Below are 20,169 nucleotides of genomic sequence, written 5' to 3'. Positions count from 1 at the left end.
GTTACTGGTCCGGCCCAGTTGAGATCAGACGGGTTGAATGTGGCCCCCGAACCAAAATGAGTTTGACACCCCTGCTTTAGAGAATGAATTTTTATGGTATTTTTCTAATGGAGGACATATATAAAGTAAATAAAGCTTAAAATTGTACTTCTGAATCTTACATTCATATCGTTGTGAATCAGGGGACACACCAAAAAAACGACTCCACTCATTCTGATTCATCCACTTGCCTTAAAATTGTACGGCTGGATAGCTCCAATAATGCTGCCATTTTTGTTAAACTGCTAATAGGTTGGCGTTGTAAGCTAGCGGGAAAGGGTGTAAACAGAGAGCTCTTTGCAACAGGGAGGGGAAGGGGGGCGGGGTTGCTTAAAGCCGCTCTTCAGAAACTATGTCCTAGAAAACGACACAGGCCTTATGATTTTTTCCAAAACAGCATAATCATAATTAAAAGACCACTGAGAAAGCCTTTACAATAGATCAAAATATAACCGGAGTGGTAAATACATTTGTATACATGACCAATGTGCAGGATGTTTGCAGTTCTCAAGTTATTTGAACTAGAAATTATACCCCCCGAAAAAGTTTGAGGATTAATTGTGTTTTATGGGATAGTTTTGCAGAAAGAAAAAACAACAGTGTTTCCAAAAAACAAGAAGTGGTCTTTATTCTTTAGAAAATACCTGAAAAAGATTGTGCCTTGCTGCTTAAACAATAGGAAAACTGAGAAATTATTCAATTTGCCTGATTGTTGTAGGTTTTACTTCTCATTCTTTTCACTCACTCCCTCACTGACAAACATGTCCATCATATTAACAGTAAACATGAAAAGTAGAGTTGAGTTGAAACATGAATGACTCCAGGCAACAGTTAGACATTGCTCATGAGAACTGTGAAGTCTGCCATGCTATTAATTTGAAAATATTCAAAGGAAATGACTAATTACAGGAAAACCACATTCAGGAAAGAAAAAAAAAATCATAAAACAGCACACAGGATGTTCCAACATATTAATTTACCCACCCAGTTCTGGTGTTCCATTTACTCTAAGCACTACTCATGAAATTCTAAGGTTGTGTTTTAGTTGCACAACTTTGAAGTATAAAGGCACCAAAACAGCAATAATGACACAAGTATCATGAAAACAAACGTGTATATTCCGTTATAACAGACTGGCTCTGGAATGCACTCTATAATGCAAAAGTGATTCTGAGACACAAAAAGCCTTGAAGAGTTTTGTGATTACACACACAAACTTAATTCAAAAATGGCTCCAAGAATATCCCTGAAATGTGTAACATTTACACAAGAAAACCAGCATGCTTTTGATATACTTTAAGCTGCTGTCCAAAAAACCCAAACACAGCAATAACGTGTCAGTTGTTCTGCTTTAGCCAAATGTTGAAATAAAAATAGCGTGTTTAAAAGCACAGGCTGCTGGGATACAAAGATACAGACCACATCAAGAAGAAATGCACTTGGAGAACTAAAAACTTCATGCCAGTCTAGTTGTACCTCTTCCACACTAAACATTTGTGGATTATGAAAGATATCCAGAAAGACACTGAAAAGAGAAATGACAAACCCCCAAAAACCTTTTGCAGCCCCGCTGCCCCACATCAAGGATAAAAGTACATCTCTTTGGTCAGCATTGACACGATGCAGGGGATTTGTTTCTTTGCATGAAAACCTGGTAAAGTGGAGATGGACTCAAACTCTACCGCCACCATGTGGTTAACTCTGGTCATGATGTGCAGGAGCTCAAGTTCTTTGCCATATTTACTGAGCATTTCACACAGAGAGTTGATGAACCAAGATCCAGTCATGGTGTTTCTCCATGAGTAGTAGCCTGGAGACAAACATGACAACATCTGAGGATTTTACGGAGAAAATGCTGTAAAATAAGAATACTACAATATTTAAGACAATAACTGCTACTAATAACTAAGGCTGTTTTAAGATGCTACCTGGAGCTGTGGAGAATGCGTACAGGAAGTCAGCTTCCACTGGGATCTTGGTGGTGTCTTCTTTGGAATCTGCTTCAATGCCATCATCCAGTTCGGTGCCTCTGCAAGCCTTTCAGTGTCCACAAACCCAAACCAAACATTTTCACAGACTGATAGGAAAATGATGGTGGGCAACAAATGAGAGGCTTTGGTCGTACCTGGATGAAAAACAGTTTGGGCTTTCCCACCAGTGATTTGCAGTGATCCCCTCGGAACAGGGACGTCAGAGTTTTGAGTTCTATCGAACCATCCGTGCCGAAGAAAACGCCCTCGTCGCCATGACTCAAAAGGATGCAGACGAAAGAGGCGGAGTCACTGTGGTCCATCCTTGATACTAACAAAAATAAATCCAAAGCAATAAAATATACCAAAAGGATTATAAATATCTATATGAATAAGCACTGGAATGTTTAAAAGTAGCATTTTGAAGAGAGTGTGAATCATACTAACCATCAGTCAAAAGCTGTTTAATCTGTTTAACTGTCTGGTCATTGTAAATCTTCACTCTATAGCCCAACTTTGAAAACACTTTCATTGCAGAGGCTGCATCGATGTCTGTACCGTTTCGCTGATTCATACCTAACAGAACAAAATGGTGTAAAAAAAAAAGTCAGCAACAATTGGTTTAGTAACAAAACAAAAAAGAATTTGAACCGCACAAATTTCCTTAAAAAACCTTCAAACAGTGGTCGAATATGAGTGGTCTCATATTAGAGTGATTTAATATGTGCAAATTTATTTCCACAGCTCTTGTTGTGCATTAAAAGTCACTTTTTTGCCTTAATCAGACGCTCTTTTGTCACAACTAGGCTGTAACAAAACAAAAAAAAATATATGATTATGTTTTACAAAACTGTCTAACATCTTCCTGGACACTGAAAAGTTGAATACACAGAGCAAAGCTGAATCTCTTAATGTATGTTCTGGATAAATCATGCTTTTTAAATCACATTTAGGCTTAATATATGTTGTATATGTGCTACTGCAGGTCTGACTAGGTTCCTGCTGCATTTCAGATAAGTTATTTTAAGAACTGTAGTCCTGATAGATTATTTTTTGTTTAATATTTGTACATTCTATTTAACAAAGCAGAACATTATCCGTTTTTGACTGTTTATGAATTACTACACCATAGTTTTGTACAGTCTTATAAAACAGCTGAACCTAAACATTAAATCTAAAGCTTCATGCTCATCCTGGCAGGCCACAGAGAAAAATGAAACACTTAAGGTAGACAAGGTTCCATTATATTTCTGCTTTGCCTTAATTTCATTAGCAAATGTTACAAAGTAAAGGGGCCAAACCAATCAAAACCATCAAAATTTTAGAAGTGAGAGACTAATGTTTATCACTGACAGTGTATGTTTTTCCTCAACATCTGTGAAAATATATTTTCTTGGATAACTAAACTATTTCTGACAAGTCTTCAGTTTAGCCTGTAATAATAGGAGCTGGGATAACCACTTCAATATAGAATCATTTTCCATGCCAGAGTACAGGAAAATAGAAATAAAAACAGGGATCACCGGTTCCTCGATCAAAATTCTTGTTGTTAATGATGATGCAGAGGCCGATGGTGGGAAAGTTGAGGCTGTATCTAAAGCTGTGAGAGGAGGGCTTCCCATCGACGTCCATGCGATCAGGAGCAGGTGAAGCCCCTGCTGCCCTGCAACACAACATAACACAAAATCAACTTTACCTAAACGATATAAATCGAAACAGGAAACAATCAAAAGGACAAGTGGAGGGTTCAAAGCCACAAGAGACACGGTAGTTATTTTCAAATGTTACATTTAAAAACAGGCACTAATAGGCTTCAAAAAAATTATTTTTGTTTGAAGTGTCCTCTTCTACTGACTTACTGCACCATAAATTACAGACATATTAATAATAATAATAAAAAGAAAATCAACAAGAAAAGTCAGATAAAAATTCACTGATCTGTAGTTCTGGGAAGAATACCGCAAGAACAAAGTGTTTGTTTTAGGAGGTAACTGTCTCTTTTCTTCTGTCATGTTGCAGAGTACAGCAGAGCAGGATTCCTGCATGTTTCCCTACATATTTTGCTCTGTCATGCTTCAATTGGCTGGACACACCTGATCCAGGTGATCAGCCGTGAGTATCATGGCAATGCTATCTGGAAACCATGCAGACACCCCGGACACTTAAGGCCTGGAGTTCCCCAGCCCTAAAACAATCATGGCCTCGTTTTTTACCCCCAAAGATATCTCCATTTTCTGTTGAAGACACTCTCCTTTAAAAAAAAAAGCTCTTTTATTTTATTTTATCCATTTGTTGGTTTGTATTGTTCTTGTTTCACGCGGTGAAAAGTGCTATAGAGAGGCTAAAAACAAGCACACATGCATACAAATCATGTACTTCACCTCAATCATTTCCTGTATTTTCTAAAACATCTGCTGAATAAAATGGAAAAACAAAAACAAAATGCACCAAAGGCCTCTGTGTACACACTGACACTTTTCTCATTTGTTCGGCAAACAAACGTATAGTTTACGAGATAATTAAAAAAAAAAAAAGTTTACGAAATAATTTGTTCCCGGAAGTCCGAATACGTGAATGGGTTTCCAAGTTCACCGAGGTCCATAAATAAGAGGTGACAGAAACATTATTGACTCACAGTTCTCCATTGTCTTTCCTTGCGTCTGTAGAATCCTCTCCTGGTCGATTTGACGCCATATTTTCCTCTAAGTTAAGTTGAACGACTGTAATAAATTAAATGAACCGCCCTGTGTGTCGTGCAGTAGTAAACTAACACAGCGGTGTCCTTTACAAGACAACACTACGCTGCTCTCACAGCTTGTAGCATCAGCTAGCTAAGGAACCGACCTGGTTAATAAACAAAAGGGTTCTGACATGCGCAGACGCGCCATCAGCTCACGGGCGCCCCCTATTGGAACTATGCCCCAAAGACAATTAAATAAAGATTAGATTTTAAAACGAGTAAGAATTTGATATGTCTACAGTTTAGAATTTGCCCAAATGGAAAAGGTTCGATATTTACTTGCCAAAAACAAACTGATTCCAGGATACTATTTTCCAGGATAATATGCAGAGACAATACACCATAAAGTGTACTTAAACCTAAGCTTAAGAAAACATTTTTAAACACACTCATCTTACACATAAATAAATGATGGCACACACCCTTCTAGTTTTGTAAATAACTGTAGTTTTATTTACACAGTAAATACAAGGGCATTATCAACAAAACCAAATAATACTTTAACCCTCAACTACTGCTACCACACACAAACACAACACACAAGGTGATCTTTCTCCTCCAACAGTCTGTACTGATTAAATTACAAAGGCAAGGCCTCCCTTTAAAAATTAATAAACCATTTTAAATTGTAATTGGATAGTTTGTTGGGAAAATGAACACCACAAACAGGCTTGAGACAACCCAACCTGAAAGAAACAAGAAAAAAAAGTGAATGCTTGAAACGATAGTCAACTCTCCTAAAGATACCACTATTTCAGTTCCTAAAATTAAAAGGTTGATCACTTTTATTGCTCTAACTTTGAACAGAAAGTTACTGCATAATTCAAGGTGACATCTCTGCAAGTCCATAATATGTGAAAATGAATTAACTACCCACAAAAAAAGGAAAACATTCATTTTTGGGATCGCAAACGTAAAACCAGGAGCTATGACAAAAACAACATTTACAACATCTTAAAGTACACAACATCCGTATAGCACGGTGAAAATCTGTAAATGTTAGATTAAAAATGTCAATTCTAACTCTTGGGAATAAATTAAATACCGTTTAAAATGAAAAACTTTTTGCTGCACACAAAAGCAAAGGTTACATTAAACGAGGGAACTCAAATGCAACTGTTTTGGTGTTCTAGATTGATTTCTAGACCATCTTTTCACCATTTTATTAAGAATTTGCTTATTTCTTATAATTTTTAGTGACTTATTTGTACAAGTGCACTTGCATTTAGGACAAAAACGTTTTTGTCTGCTTTAAATTCCTGACATATTGCCAAACAAAATGTAGTTTTTACTGCTTTAGTGCTACCTTATCTCATTTAATCCACTTTGTATCACAGCTATAAATTGAGGCACATCTTAGTTAAAATCTACAAATGCAGCACATTACAGAAGAAGAATCACTCAACAGGTTTAATATCAATAACCTCAAAGGAAATCACCAAGCTGGTTTACAGGTATAAGTGGAACTCAGTTATTTAATCACTTTTTTTTAACAGTTGTTTTTCCATCAATTTGCATCAGAGTTTATCAGCAAGCATACCCCCCCTCAAGGTGTACAATAAATTCTGATACAAACACTATATAACAGTTGACTGTAGGAAGGCCTTCATGCGCAGTGACAAAAACAGAAACAGTTTCAGTCTAAGGAGATTTAAAGAGGAACACATAGAAACAACACGTTTAGAAGTGCTTTGCAGACCTTTGTGGCTGGGACATTTTCATTATTCTTTAAACACGGGTTTTGAAAAGCTTTATATTTAAAAATAATAAGAATTTTATTAAATTATGAACAGAATTAAAAAAAGGACCAATCAGGATTCTTTGAAGAATGAAATACTTAAATTATGCTGACAAAAGTAGGAATTTCTATAAAAGAAAGAGTTCAGGCAAGAAGAAAAAAAATTATCCACAGAAAGAATAAACAACATGATTGCAAATGTATACACACAAAGAACAAAAAGAAACCTAAGGCTTGTGTATCTTCTTTCTACAGAATTAATGATGTAGGAAACAGTATTTTTACACGGCAGTTCAACAATAAACTTCTGTTTTTGTGCTAAAAGAAGAGAACAAACTGAAAAAAAACATGCATACTGTCAGACAACAGAATGCATTTGTATGAAAAATGTAGGAGGACTTCTCACAAAACTCCGTTCTGGTAGGGAGCGCATAGGTGTACTTTTGGGGCAGTGAAAGCCAACCAGCTGTACTTGTGACAACAAAGCCACATGAGCATCTACCTTGAGTAAAGACAAGCATAATCCTGGGGGAGGGGCTAATAGGATGAAACCACAGACATTCAGGCTAGTTTGACATCAAAAGTCTCCGAGCCTTGCTTTATTGGACATCGCTACGGTTGTGTTCAGAAGATTTCTGGACACATGTCCCACACTCCTTGCTCCTTTGCCTCCCAGTATCCCCCCTTGTAGACGTGCAACGTCTCTCCAGATGCAACCTCTTCAATTTTCTTGAACCACAGCGGTTGGTAGTTGTCCTGATGGGTGCCTGGAGGGAGGGACAGGAAGTGTTATACAAAAAAAAAGAAAAATAAGAGATTTTTGACATATTTTGGCCTTCAGTCTCTGCCTCTAAACAATGGGAGCAGAACTGCAAACTGCAGTATCATATCAAATCCTATTTTGATCCATTTTTCACCAGATCTAACTCAGATCTACAGGGAAAAACCAAAGACAATGCTATCGAGGAAATCATTCAAAAGCAGAATTAGACTTCTCTAAAAACACAGCTGATCATTTTCCAAGTTTGCCTGTTAATGGAACCACAGAAATGTGCAGTTTCACTTACCGACAGGATGTGTACGCATCATTAAAACTGACACCAAGCGGTTATTCCAGTTCATCATCTAATGCTTATTTACTATCTAAATCAATACAAAAGACGTGTGATCTAAGCAACACTACTGCGGACAGTTCAGCTGCCTAACCTTCTAAGTAAGCTGAGGAGGTCATCTTTGCATTTTTTTACAGTCAACTAAAACTATTCAGCAAGGAACACATAGGAAAAATGACAGGTGCTACTTGCTTTTGGCTGCAGGTCCATTGAGGCCTTCCTTTCCTTCCACTAAAACAAAATTAGTTGCAAAAATGTAAAGAAAAAAAAAAGCTATTCAGCATTAAACGGCTAATTTCTTCATTATAGACTTCACTTTAATGCAGTATTGTTTTACTGCATTTGTGTGTTTCAAATACTTGCTTGAGTATGGGAACTGTGATGGTCCAAAATAGGCTGAAGGATTAAAATAATTAAATAACTATATATGATAATAAAAATAAAAAAATAAAAATTTTAGAAATCTATTAGAGGGAAACTATCTAAATGTGGAATCTACGTTAGAAAATGTAAAAGGCTACTTGCATGCAACTGGTGTTTGAGGGGGAGAGTCTTCAGTGTCTGCTGAGCAAACCCCAGCACAAGTAAAAGAACATGAAGGTGAATGGAAAATCCACCCCACACTAAATGCTTTACATCCGTGACACATTAGTACATCCCTGTCTTTACATTTATACACCCCAGAAAAACGCCACAACCAAGTAGAAAAACAAAAGCACTCTTCTCATGGCCAAAAAAACAAACTGATTCCAAAGCACTGCTTCTGATCTGGCTTAAATGACAGAGCAAATGCTTGATTAGCATCTTTGAAATAGAGAAATATTAATTTTACATTCATACATACAAATAAATGCCACATAAAACACTTTTTAAAAACAATTAAAACATAAAATGGATACTTGCTTTCACTTGAAATGTCACTTTCTGCTGCTGCGGACTCTTGTGCATCGGCTAAACGAAACAAAGACAGGTTAGGTGTTGTGCACGGCAAAGTTTATGGATTTAACTTAAACACTGTGGTGAGGTTTTCGGAGGGTTCAAATAAACTAGAAGAAAGGACAGAAATTCCCTAAAAAAAACGATGTAAGACAGATAAAAAAAGATACAGGAGTTAATGTTTTTAGTTGCTGGATTCACAAGATATTGTTCAACTTCCTCCAATGGAAGAGTGATTTTTTTCTACTCACTGCATCAATACCATTGTCAGAATAAAACTTTGCAACACAGAAAACTACGTATATTTTTAAATTCTAGACTAAATGCAAAGGCTTCATCAATGGGGGACCATAAAAAGTACTTGCTTTTCAGAGCCGAGTCATTGAATGAATCCACAGAGACAACTTAGGGTAAGACGGGGACAAAACATGTATTAATTGATAAAAAGAATAGACAGAAAAACTATTGAGCTGATACAAAATAAGAGAGTTGAAAGCAGAGACTACTTAATGGTTCTACTACCTTCCTCGGCTAAGGTGACGGCTTTAACCGATTCCCTTTCCCTCTCCCGACGGGCAAAGCGCTGCTTTTCTTCGAGCCTCTGTTTTTCTGCGTTGGCTTCATCCCAGTGGCCTTCCTCCATCAGCCTCTGATCGGGGCGTCGACGGCTGTCTGTGGGCGCCACTCCCTCTTCGGGTTCGTTCAGTGTAAGGGCGAGGGAGGAGAAGTAGTACATATTCTCTGCTCCTTCACTGTCATGAAAGCAAATGTAAGCACAGATAAGAACCCACCTCCGTTCAGGCATTCCTTACAAAAACACTTACGGTAAAGGGTTCTTCTTCCAGATTTCTTTAGCTTTCAGTGTCTGATAGACTGTTCTCTGTTTGCCCTCAGTGCCGTTCTCGCCCTTACTGCTCTGCATTATCCTGGAAAACTCCATCTTTTCATCCCATGTTCCAGACAGCACATAATGAGCCTTTCCATCCTTATCTGTCACTACTCCTGTCACCTGAAAAACAACAATGAAAAACTACATTTAATTGAGATAAAAAGCTTTAAAAAAAAAAAAGCGTTTTTGTCTGGAGAAAAACATGCTTACCGGTAAATCATTTTTACAGAAATCTGCTTCAGAACTGAATAATAAAAATGTCTGCATTTATAAATGGCGGTTGAATTGGAGAATTTAATTGTTGTTCAAATCCTCTCATAAATAACTATCTTTGGAGTAAATTTTTAGATTATGCCCTTCTAAAATTTAAGTAAATTCAGATTAAATTAGACCACACTGCTATGTTTTGATGTACAGTGGTCCCTCGCTTTGTCGAAGTTTGGATTTTTTCATTGTAATTTTACATGCTTTCATTTTTTGAACAGCACATTGTGTTCTGTGTACTGATTGGCTGTGGATATTCTCAACCAATCTCCTCTGAGCTGTGTCTTCTGTACAGAATGTGTTGAATTTGTTAGATACATTTTCGATTGCGAGCAGATATTTAGTTTCCTTCTATAATTCTGGACTTATTTTTCTGCAAAGGTGGAACTTTGAGAGTTTCAACAAAAGAGATAAGTGTGAAAATCTAAATGTATGTCTATGAAAATAAAGTGTGTAGTGAGGAATTTAACAATCTTTATAATTTTGTAAAAAATAAAGATAACTACTTCCCAGATTTCACTTATCATAGGTTATTTTTTTAGAACATAACTAGCGCCATAAATGAGGTACCACTGTACAAGAATAATGCGTAGAAATGTATATATTTAAGGCCAAACAAAAGACTGGCAACTAGTCCAGGGTGGACCTCGCCTTCACCCAATAGTAGTTCTAATGTAAACTGCTTCAAATACTGTTGATGTTTATGCTCATGAAGTCTTTTTGTGGCATTTGGAACTCTATACATAAACATATTTCACAATAAAAGCTTTAAAGTGAAGTATGAACACTTTCAGCTCAATCTGACAAAATACAAGAATCAATTCAAGAAAATGTTTTAATTTAGAAAATAAATGAGAATTCAACCCTTCCCCTAAAAAAAGTGAATATGCGTTTCTATTGAAATGGAAATAGAACCGCTCACCTTTCTTGGAACATCTCTGGAAAAGTAACTGTACGGCGAAAACTTCAGGTGACAGCGATCGCCTGTCTTGTGGTTGACCACATCTATCTCCCCTGACTGACAGAAGGAGTGAAAAAAAGCTTGATAAATCTTAATGCTTACAATGCATTATTGCTACCACAACAACAAACAAAATAAAAACAAATATGCCATGATATGCTAAATTGCATCGTTTTGACCAATAAGACTTAAGGTTACCTGATCAATCCATAATTTCCCAACAATTATGTTGTGTACCGTTGTAGTAACTTTTTTCCAAGAATAGTGGTTGTTGCTTTTATCAAACAAACACTGGATGGAGCCTGAAGACAGAAAAAAAGCCACTTGCTTTTCTTGTACACTAAAACACTATTTTCAGGCTACAGTTGCACAAACACAGACATGTGCACACACACACACACACACACGCACCCAGAGGCATGATGGAGAGATATTTTCCCCTAAACTTGCTGGCCAATGTAATCTCCTGTCTGAGCGTCCAGCCCTTTTCAGAGAAGGCATGGTGCGCTGCAGCAGGCGGGTGGTGGCTGACCTGAGACAGAGTTCACAACAAAACAATTCCAAATTATGCACAGTCCAAAAAGAAACCCAAACAAACATGGAACTGCAAGAAAAAAAAAAAGAGGTAGTTGATAAAACCCAACTAGGGTTTTGTATATTCAACTGTTTGATATAGATCAGACACAACTAGCGTCCTACACTTTAATGAATCTGCTGAGCAGACCGGCTGATTTCAGCGTACCTGTTCGCAAAGCGAGCGGTAACCACATTCCCTTAATCGGTCAAGCTCAAAGGTTTCTCCGAGCAGAGGATTGAAAGGCTTTCCGGTGCGGTGGACGGTGGTGGAGTAGGAAGAGACGGTGAACGCTGCTACGTAACACATCTGCTCTAAAGAGTTATGACATTTAGCAGCTTTGTCCAGGAGCTCGTAATACTCCAGATCTTCAGACAGACGCTGCAGCATCGACAGGGGCTCGTTAAAATTCACCTGCCAGATAAAAATAAATGGAAGTTTGGTGAATTCATTTGATATTTCATTCAAAAGAAAAATGTGCGCTCGTGTGGGAACAGGCTGCTCACAGGCATGGGTATCTTTGAAAGCTCTTTTCCGATACAGTTCTTCATGATGCTCCACAAATTGAGGTAATAGTTGGGTTTGTCAGGGATGCGTGTTCGTCTTCGTCTGATTGGTTCGAGCTCAAGTGGCTGAGAGGACTCGGCACTGGAGGCCAAAGACACTTCATCATACTGTTGAGGAAAAGATCCCCAAAATGTGTGAGTCTTCATCACGCTGAGGCATCGTTTACAAAGAAAACTGTCACTTTTACCGACTGATCATCCATTCCAGTTTCGGTGCTGAAGCCACTGATGTTGCTGCCAGATCGCCTATTAAAAAAAAAAAAACAACCAAAAGAATCTAAATGAGTTTCAGAAGCTAACAGAACAAAGTTGCAATGAATAGCCGAAATAACCTGTGATATTTTGGGTCAGCAGGAACAGTAATAAATTCGGCCGGGTCTTCCATGGCATCAAAGAACTCATTATCATCATCCTCATCACTTGCATCTCCTTTTCCTGAAGGACCGTCTTTAACAGGAACAATGGAAGAATTAACACTGAAAGGCTCAGCTAATTTGCAGAAATATGTCACATGAAGGAGTATTTTCAGACAGTTTATAACGAGAGCTGTACCTTTGCTGCTTAAACTGGGATTACTGAACGATGGCTGGAGGACTGTAGCTCCTCTAAAAGCTCGCTCAAGGTGGTTGTGTTGCTTAGCTAACTGCTCCAGAGTCTCCTCCAGACGGATCCTCTGGTCTCTTTCAGACAGTAAGGACTTCTGCCAGCGCTTGCTATGGCTCTGAGCCAGTGAGAGGAAGTCCCTGCATGCCTTCAGGAACATGAGGGAAACGTCAGTCATTTTTCACATCAGCAGAAGCGGCGGCACTCCGTCGCGGAGCAGCACTCACGTTGATCATGGCGTTGGAGGTGATCCGGAACAGCGTGGCCCTCTCTGTGACTTGCCTGATCTTTTCCCCCATGTCGGCCCCAACACGCAATCCCTGCAGCTCTGACAAAGACCTAAACACAAACCAGAAAACTATAGCCGAGTGGACTAACAATCAACTAAGATGACAGACAAAAATGAGTTTTAGCCTAAAGACCCACTCTGATGAAAACTATGGCTCCTGTGTTTTTAAAATGTTCTTGGAGCATTTTTCCTGATGGAAGAAATTTATCTAGAAGATGGAATCAGGAGCAGCACAAAAAGCTGTTAGAAAAAGATCTTATTTGTGATGAATTTGGTATGCCACAAGCTTGCTGCTCGCTCTCCCTGTAAGCTAGCAGAGCATGTAAACAGAGGGCTCTCAGCAGCAGGGAGGGGAAAGGGGGCAGGATTGCTCTGTCCCAATGGTCCCACCCACAACTCAGAGGTGAATTTCTAATGAACTACTGCCACTCTGCAGAAAATACGTCCTAGAAAACGACACAGGTTCTTTTCATTTTACCTAAAAACGGCATAATCATAATTAAAGGACTCCTGAGAACACTTAAAAATAGATCCAAATATGATAAGAGTGGCTCTTTAACCACATTCTGTGATGACCATGTGGGCAAACTAATTTTTTACTTTTGGGGGTCTGGGGTAACTTTACTCATACATCCAGTACCTTTGGAGGGCAGAACCATGCTTGACAATTAGATCATTGCAGGTGGAGAGATCCTCCACCTTGCTGTTTAAGGTGCGTAATGTGGATTGCAATTCTGAGTTCCGGCAGCCGCCGCCTTGTCCTGGGACAGGAGCAAGTGTAGAACAATCATCCCCAGAATCATCTGAAGAGGCACAGAAGAGACCATCGGTAAACGTAAAGACAAAGAAATACTGCAAGAAACTGCATGATTAGGGAACTTAGAGGGTCTATACCATGCTTTTCTTAAGTCTTTTATAGTCAAATATATTAATGTATATGATAATATATTACCTTTCACACAAAAAACAACTTTTTTAATGAAATATCAGCTATTTTCATAAGATATTTTCCTACTCGAAAGCAAGACAACCAGATCTTTGAGGCACCAGATTTCACTGTGGGTGCCGCCCATTTCATGACGTTACCTGGAGCCCGAATCGGCAGCGTGTCTGCGTCTCACCCACAAAACAAAAACATCCAAACTCTTGCTAAGATGGATGTGCATTTAAAAGGAAAGTGTTTTAGTCGATCACTGCCAGCTCAGCTGAGAAAGTGAGTGCTTGTTAGCCTGGGGGCGGTGCTGGCAGGTTCACTCTGGTCTGTCAGTTCCAGAGAACCCGCTTGTTTTCATGGATTGGGAGGGGCTGGTGCTCAGCACGCAGCTTTTTAGATGAACACTTAGAAATGCGGATCAAAATACCGCTTTGGGGTTTCTTTTCTTGAGGAATGATTATAATATACTTTAAAGCTAAATGATATAGGCCCTTTAAATGTGAAAATCCCCGTAATCTGCAACCATCTTCTTGTCACCTGATTCATCTTGCATATTGGCGGCGTTTGCTTTAGCAAGCTCCAAGGCAGTGATCCACCTCTGCCGCTCCACTTCTGAGCTGGCCTTTAGGTGATAGATCTGAGCCCCTCCATTGGAAATAACAAAATTGCAAGAGTCTTCCACTGCAATGTTGGCCGTGGCCAGGTTAATGGTGCCCCGGCATGTGTGACCCATCTCCGCCTGTGTCCTGGGAACAGACAGAGTCAAGACTGTGGAATCTCAACGCAACAAATTTATATAGGTTAAGATATTGAGAACAAGTTCTTATCAAGAGTTGTGTTTCTACTGAAAACAAAGAACTTTCCACTCAGATAAAACGGTTTTACTTCATAAATATAGCATAAAACAGACCAAACTGAAAACTGAAACTTTTAGAAGCCATCATAAATCCTTTATAAAATATGACTTTCTAGATTCTACATTCTGTCTCCAATAGTTGAAGTATGTTTATGATAAACACTACAGATCTCTTATCTTTTGAAGGACAACTTGCAGAATCTGTGACTTCCAAATACCTCTTTGCTTCACTGTGGAAGCTAGTATGGTAAAATTATGCACACATTCTTCAGACCCTGAACACACTTTTCTTCTTAAGGCCACGTTTTCTTGGAAGGAAGTTCATGAATGATACATGTGCTTACCTGTAGTACGACAGCAACCCATTGCTGAGAACAAACCAGCGTCTCTGGTAACCTTTTATGTAATTAGTCCATTTGAAAAGCCAACCCTTGTATGTGTCTCCAGGGGTTGGAGTAGGAGGCTTGGGCTCCGACATCACAATAGTCTGCGGTTTCCGTGGGTGAGATTAGAGCTTAAGGAGGGAAATATAATTATTAGTTGTTCTGGGACACAGATTTATCTACTTAAAGACCCACTCCAATCATCTTTTGATTTATGTTCTCAGTGGTCTTTTAATTATATTATGCTTTATCTAGCCAGAATATCAAACATCTGTCATTTTTTAGGATGTAGTTTCTGCAAAGCTGCAGTAGTTAATTAGAAATTTGCCCACTTCCTATCCTCCATCTGTTTACACTCTCACAACAGCTTACAGCCCCCCACAACCCCAACCTAACACTACCAACCGAACAAAAATGGTGAGAAACATTGGACTATCCCGCCGTACGGTTTTACGTCAGATGGCGGCTCAGAAGAGGAAAATAAAGTCTTGGATCTAGTCGTCTGCAAGTGGAGGCATCAGAATGGAGCAGAGCAGGGAGCTTGTGGTCTGCTGTAGTAGCTTCAACGTCCCAACTACAAATCTTTTCCAACTGCATTTTTGCCACTGTCACTCATTCACAATGATTTGAATAAAGAAATGCCCAGAAATGGAATATTGAGCTTAATTTTTTTTATTTATGTCCCACATCATGAGAAAATGCTACAAGAACATGTTCAAAACACCATTTTCATCGCCGTGTCTTTACAATAGTTATTCATAAAGATACGTATAGCAATGATCCAAATTATGTCAACTCACACATGAGAAACTATGTTTTATAAAGTTTGACGATAATAAATCGTCATGTCTAAATAAACTGTAGTGAAAGAGGGAATCCTCGCCTACATTTACAGTGATTCATTTCCTGACTTTGACAGTCTGCGTGTTAATGGATTCCTGGGCAAAACAATAAATTGATGCATATAAGTTATTTTTTAATATGAATCTATCTTTAGCTCAGTAATTTGTGATAAAAAACAAAGGGATAAATGCACTTTGAATTGCAAAAAAAAAAAAAAGAAAAAGACTAGAGAAGCACTATATAAATACACAACTAACACAATCATGATCACACGTGATTCATTCCATTCTCGATCACGCAGTTGTTGCTGACACAAGTCAAGTGACATTTAGAACATTTAAGTAAATTAGAACCTCTAAGTCATTCTCTTTTCTATGAATTTGTCTGAAATTGAATTAGAGTTTCAATAAAAACACAAACTCACACTTTTTATTACTAATTTAACATGAAGTAAGGTAGTTAGCCCGCGTTGGATTGATGTAAATAACTCCCACTGACTGTCTAGTACGACTACATCAAAAAACACATCCCCAGAAAGTTTTCCAACTCTTTCAATAACGCTGATTAGCGCCGACATGTCTGTAATAATCCCGGCTGGCTTGGTTCCTTCACTAATTCGCCGAGAAAGTCCCGTTAACTACGTAAAAGAACTAGCGAAACTCACCGTTTTAGTCTAGGATGACACGGCCGCGTCAAGTTGAACACCGTCTGGATTCTGAGTGGTGAGTCACGCCACGAAACATGATCGTTTGTCACATCAACGCCACTTCAAACTCGACCACTAATCTTACAGCTAGCTCAACAGGAAGCTATTAAACTAGCTTACACTGTGTGTGTGCTAAAGTAACGCGATGAAAACCGTCCCGTTCGTTACTTGTACGTGTTCTCGGTATTAACTGACGTTGGGGGGTAACAGCAGAACCGGCTGTGCCCTGCTCATAAATCCTTCAGCATCTCCTCAGTGTAACTGTGCAGCGTCGCTAATGCACTTAATGCTATTGCTACGTAGCTAGCAACAGGGTGCGCCCCATCAAAGAGTTCGACCAACCTCATAAAACTGGACTTCCGTTCCGTGTGATGAACAAGCACTATATGCTCCTAACGGAAAATAAGTGTTTAAACAGTTTAAAAAAATTAAGCCTTTTTTACAAAAAGGGTTTTTTTAAGTAAAGAAAATAAAAATATTTTCCCCAATAGGCAAGTAGTGCAACTGTCATAATCTCACAAATAGTCAAAATATATCATGTGGCATTTTATATATATTTATAATATTTTTATGGAATTCGCCCCATTGTTTTTACTTTGTAAATAAAACACAGATGTAAAATATCGAATTTATTCAATGAAACATCACCAAAACATACTTCTTTCAAATACAGTTCTTTTGTAACTGTATAAGAAAAAGAAAATCCAAAAATTGAAACGCAGAATCAAAAATTTTAGGTGTTTATACTATACTTGTGTGCTAGGATCATTAGGATCTGCAGCGGACATGACATCTCTAATAACTTTGAAATGTTCCACCAAAAACATTTCCCAAACATTACATTTAAGCAACAATTTTCCCAACAGTTAAAGCTAAAGATTTCCACACGTTTGTGTCTAATGTAAATGATTTATTAGGGAAATAGGTCAAGTTAAATTTCTTTCTCTGATTTGCTACTTTAACCATTTCAAAAGCAAACATTAAACCTCTACAGATCGTATTTATACTTGAGGTTTCTGAAAGTTACTCTTTCAAGACAATAGAAACAAATGTTTACTAAACAAGTCAACAGTTGCACATTTACACAGGTTTTACACAACACTCCTGACATTGGAACCTGTATTAATTACAATGCAAAGTTGTACTACGCATCTTATAATCCGCTGGCATGTGCCTCTATTCTATATCTATTCGACACATCCAGTTTTCTCATTTTGTGATGTTGTTAACATTCATACTTTTCCCGCTTCCACTAAGCACGATGTATGGGGTTTTCTGGGATTTCTGTTTCTCTTGAAGCAAAGCCACAGTCCCAAGAGGTGTGTCGCTGCTGCTCATCTTCTTCAGAAGTGCTTCCTCCTCTAGCTTTTTCATCCTTCTTTCGGTCTTCATCTTCCCAGATCCCTTTCCGTGAAATCGATGGGAAAGTTGTCTGAAAGCCTCTTTTGGCGTGAGTTTCCGGCCGGACTCATCCACGTACTCGATCTTGATTTCAGGCTTGTATCCATCTTTATCCTTGAAATCCTGAGTGAAACCCCGGTATTCTTCTCTGCGACTGTACTTATCATCAAAGCCCATTTTGTCTTCGATGCAATAGTTGTCATTGGGCAGGGAGCCCTTCGTCGCTCTAACACGAGCCACTTTCTGCATTTGAGTGTCCAATAAGCCTTTATTTGTACACAGCTTTAAGGCTGCAGCAAGGCCAGAGTTGACTATGGGTTCTTCATCCAAAATAGTTGCAGAGGCTGTGGTGAATTCTGATGGTTTTTGCTCTTCATCCAAGTTAACTGAGCTCCATCCAATGTTTTCATCAATTTCAGAGTCTGATCCCGCAACATCATCTTTTTCTTCCTCCTGGTCAAAGTCCATAATATCCTCTTGGTCCTCCCGGTTACCTGACAGCCCATAAGTGGGAATATCACCCAGGGTTCTGCAAAACTCTGAGGTGGCATTGAAAACGATGTTTTTCTTCTCTGGATCATTGTCGTCATCACTCTTGATGATGTCCCTAATCTTCTCAACCACCTTCTCCCCTGAGTCCTTGAGAAGCTGCTTCTGCTTCAATTTCCTCTGCTTCTCCAGTTGTTTCTGTAGTTCTTGTTCTGCCTCATCCTCCTCAATTGTGACCGGCTCCGGAGCTAGGAAGTTTTCATCATCGCTCATTTCCATTTCTGCCATACGGATGTCATCTGACTCTTGGGGGGTTTCAAGTGTACACCTGGTTTCCTCCTGTACTTCCTCCACATCGCCGTCGTTTTTGCGGCCCCTTCCTCGTGTTCTAGAGCCAAAATCAGTGCTGCGAGTGTCGTCAGGCAGCAGGTCAACAGCAGATTTCTCCTTCTTCCGGATCTTTCTCACGCGGCGCTTAGTCTTGTTGAAGCCCACGATTTCCTGAGGTGTGTAATATTCTGATGCAATGGTGAGGACTGGCATTTGCAAGGACTGTGCTTGGTTTCGCAGAGCTTCTCTGACCGACTGCAGCTCCCTTTCTCGCTCCCCATCTGCAAAGCCACCTGTGCTCAATCGGAAACTCTGTTTCTTTTCACCTTCAATCTCTTCATCGTATTTTGAGAGTACAGTATGGCTCTTGAACGTGGCCATGTCTTCCACACTTTCCTCTTCTTGGTAGGGCTTGTAATCAGGCTTCTTCTTCTTCAACTCTACGTTTTTTTCTGCCTTTTCCTTGTCGATCAGCCCCACGTTTACGAGCACATCTTCTTTCTCTTCAAGTACACCTTTGTCTTCTAGGGTCAGGATAACGCTCTGACCTTCACTGAAAGATTCCAGCTTGTGCTGCACTTTAAGACCTTTTAGATCACGAGATGTATATGCTTCTTGTTTACTTTGACCAAACTCCTCCTCTACAAGATTGCTGACACCAAACTCTTGATCCATTTCTTCCAGAAGTTTGGCTCTTTTCTCTGCCAATTCCTTTTCTTTAGCCAGCTTTCGGCTTCTCTCTACCCAAGCAGCTGTGTCATCCAGCCAATCTTCCTCAGCTAGGGTTTTTACTTTACCCAGTTTCTTGTTGAGAAGGCGTTTTTCTTTCAAGGCTGCAAGCTTCTCTCTCATCTCTTTCTGCTGTTGGATCACAATTGGGTTGATGGTTTCAGCGACCATTGGATCTTCTTTTGTCCCAAGTTCTTTCTTGTTCTCATTCAAATCTAGAGGCTTCAGCCCGAGCTTGGCTCTCAGCTTGTTTGTTTCCTCAATGCTTAGAGACGCATCACCACTTGCACTCTGAGGCTGCGTTTCAGTCTTACTTTCCTGGTATCCAAGGTCAACTTTCTCTCTCTTAACCCGCGGCTCGCCGCTGCTTTTTTCGCCCTTACTGCGACTGTCCCGTCTGCTCCTTTCCCTTGATCTGGATCGTTTCCGTTTGTCTTTATCACGATCCGAAGTGTCTCTGTCCCGTTCCTTGTGTCGATGTTTCTTGTGCTCACGGCGACGGTCTTCAGTCTCCTCGCGGCTCTTCTCCTTGTGTTTCTTCGAGGAGCCCATGGTTCTCCCTGGAGTTAACAATAGAGCCAACAAAAAAATACAGGTAAGTAAGTAAAAAGTTTACTTGCTAGCGCGGACCGATGGTATACTTAGATACTTTGATGTTAGCTTTTCCTTGCTAGCCTAGTCCGCTAGCTTAGCTTTAAATGCTAAGAGGCTCACGGACGTCACGCGGAAACTAAACAACCCCAAAATTTAACATTAAAACAGATGAGAAAAAAGGAGAAACAATGTCTTACCAAAAGCTCGTTTTTCCTTTCAACTT

At 39.2% G+C, this 20,169-nt stretch overlaps 3 protein-coding genes and 1 pseudogene across 9 annotated transcripts in view; 1 reads left to right on the top strand and 3 right to left on the bottom strand.

The window, feature by feature from the left end:
- Nucleotides 1–641: 641 nt before the first annotated feature.
- LOC144994188 (caspase-3-like) lies at nt 642–4,898 on the bottom strand. Its single transcript, XM_078951056.1, has 6 exons — nt 4,645–4,898; nt 3,533–3,672; nt 2,457–2,585; nt 2,165–2,340; nt 1,968–2,076; nt 642–1,849 (listed from the first exon to the last, which is right to left on the bottom strand). The coding sequence occupies exons 1-6, from the start codon at nt 4,701–4,703 to the stop codon at nt 1,620–1,622; spliced, it is 843 nt and encodes a 280-aa protein (XP_078807182.1). The 5' UTR covers nt 4,704–4,898; the 3' UTR covers nt 642–1,619.
- A 275-nt stretch (nt 4,899–5,173) lies between these two features.
- On the bottom strand, nt 5,174–16,764 carry LOC101161217 (oxysterol-binding protein 1). 2 transcript variants are annotated; one of them, XM_011476946.4, is made up of 18 exons: nt 16,362–16,764; nt 14,816–14,985; nt 14,153–14,361; nt 13,322–13,484; nt 12,620–12,731; nt 12,342–12,540; nt 12,122–12,236; nt 11,978–12,035; nt 11,730–11,897; nt 11,392–11,637; nt 11,061–11,181; nt 10,848–10,951; nt 10,611–10,706; nt 9,360–9,544; nt 9,058–9,287; nt 8,901–8,939; nt 8,503–8,550; nt 5,174–7,254 (listed from the first exon to the last, which is right to left on the bottom strand). In XM_011476946.4, the coding sequence occupies exons 2-18, from the start codon at nt 14,947–14,949 to the stop codon at nt 7,112–7,114; spliced, it is 2,370 nt and encodes a 789-aa protein (XP_011475248.2). In that variant the 5' UTR covers nt 14,950–14,985; nt 16,362–16,764; the 3' UTR covers nt 5,174–7,111. The 2 variants fall into 2 exon arrangements, with proteins under 2 accessions (XP_011475248.2, XP_011475258.2); XM_011476956.4 differs by lacking the exon at nt 8,901–8,939.
- LOC101157035 (pericentriolar material 1 protein) overlaps nt 16,279–20,169 on the top strand; it is a 26,348-nt gene continuing 22,457 nt past the window's right edge. For 3 of the 5 annotated variants that reach the window (XM_078951034.1, XM_078951030.1, XM_023957967.2), the window contains exon 1: nt 19,809–19,947. The gene's annotated coding sequence lies outside the window, so the exon portion shown is untranslated. Of the gene's footprint in view, nt 16,420–19,807; nt 19,948–20,169 lie in introns of those variants that run through there. The other 2 variants (XM_078951010.1, XM_078951002.1) reach the window with 2 other exon arrangements.
- LOC144994186 (U4/U6.U5 tri-snRNP-associated protein 1 pseudogene) lies at nt 17,020–19,904 on the bottom strand (annotated as a pseudogene). The gene has a single exon (XR_013657614.1). The product of XR_013657614.1 is annotated as a U4/U6.U5 tri-snRNP-associated protein 1 pseudogene (transcript).

The sequence above is a fragment of the Oryzias latipes genome, chromosome 1, assembly GCF_053564925.1.
Source record: "Oryzias latipes strain Hd-rR chromosome 1, Olatipes_Hd-rR_3.1".
NCBI lineage: Eukaryota > Metazoa > Chordata > Actinopteri > Beloniformes > Adrianichthyidae > Oryzias > Oryzias latipes.
Note: the sequence above shows the minus strand (reverse complement) of the source record. Positions and strands in the feature narration are given on the sequence as shown.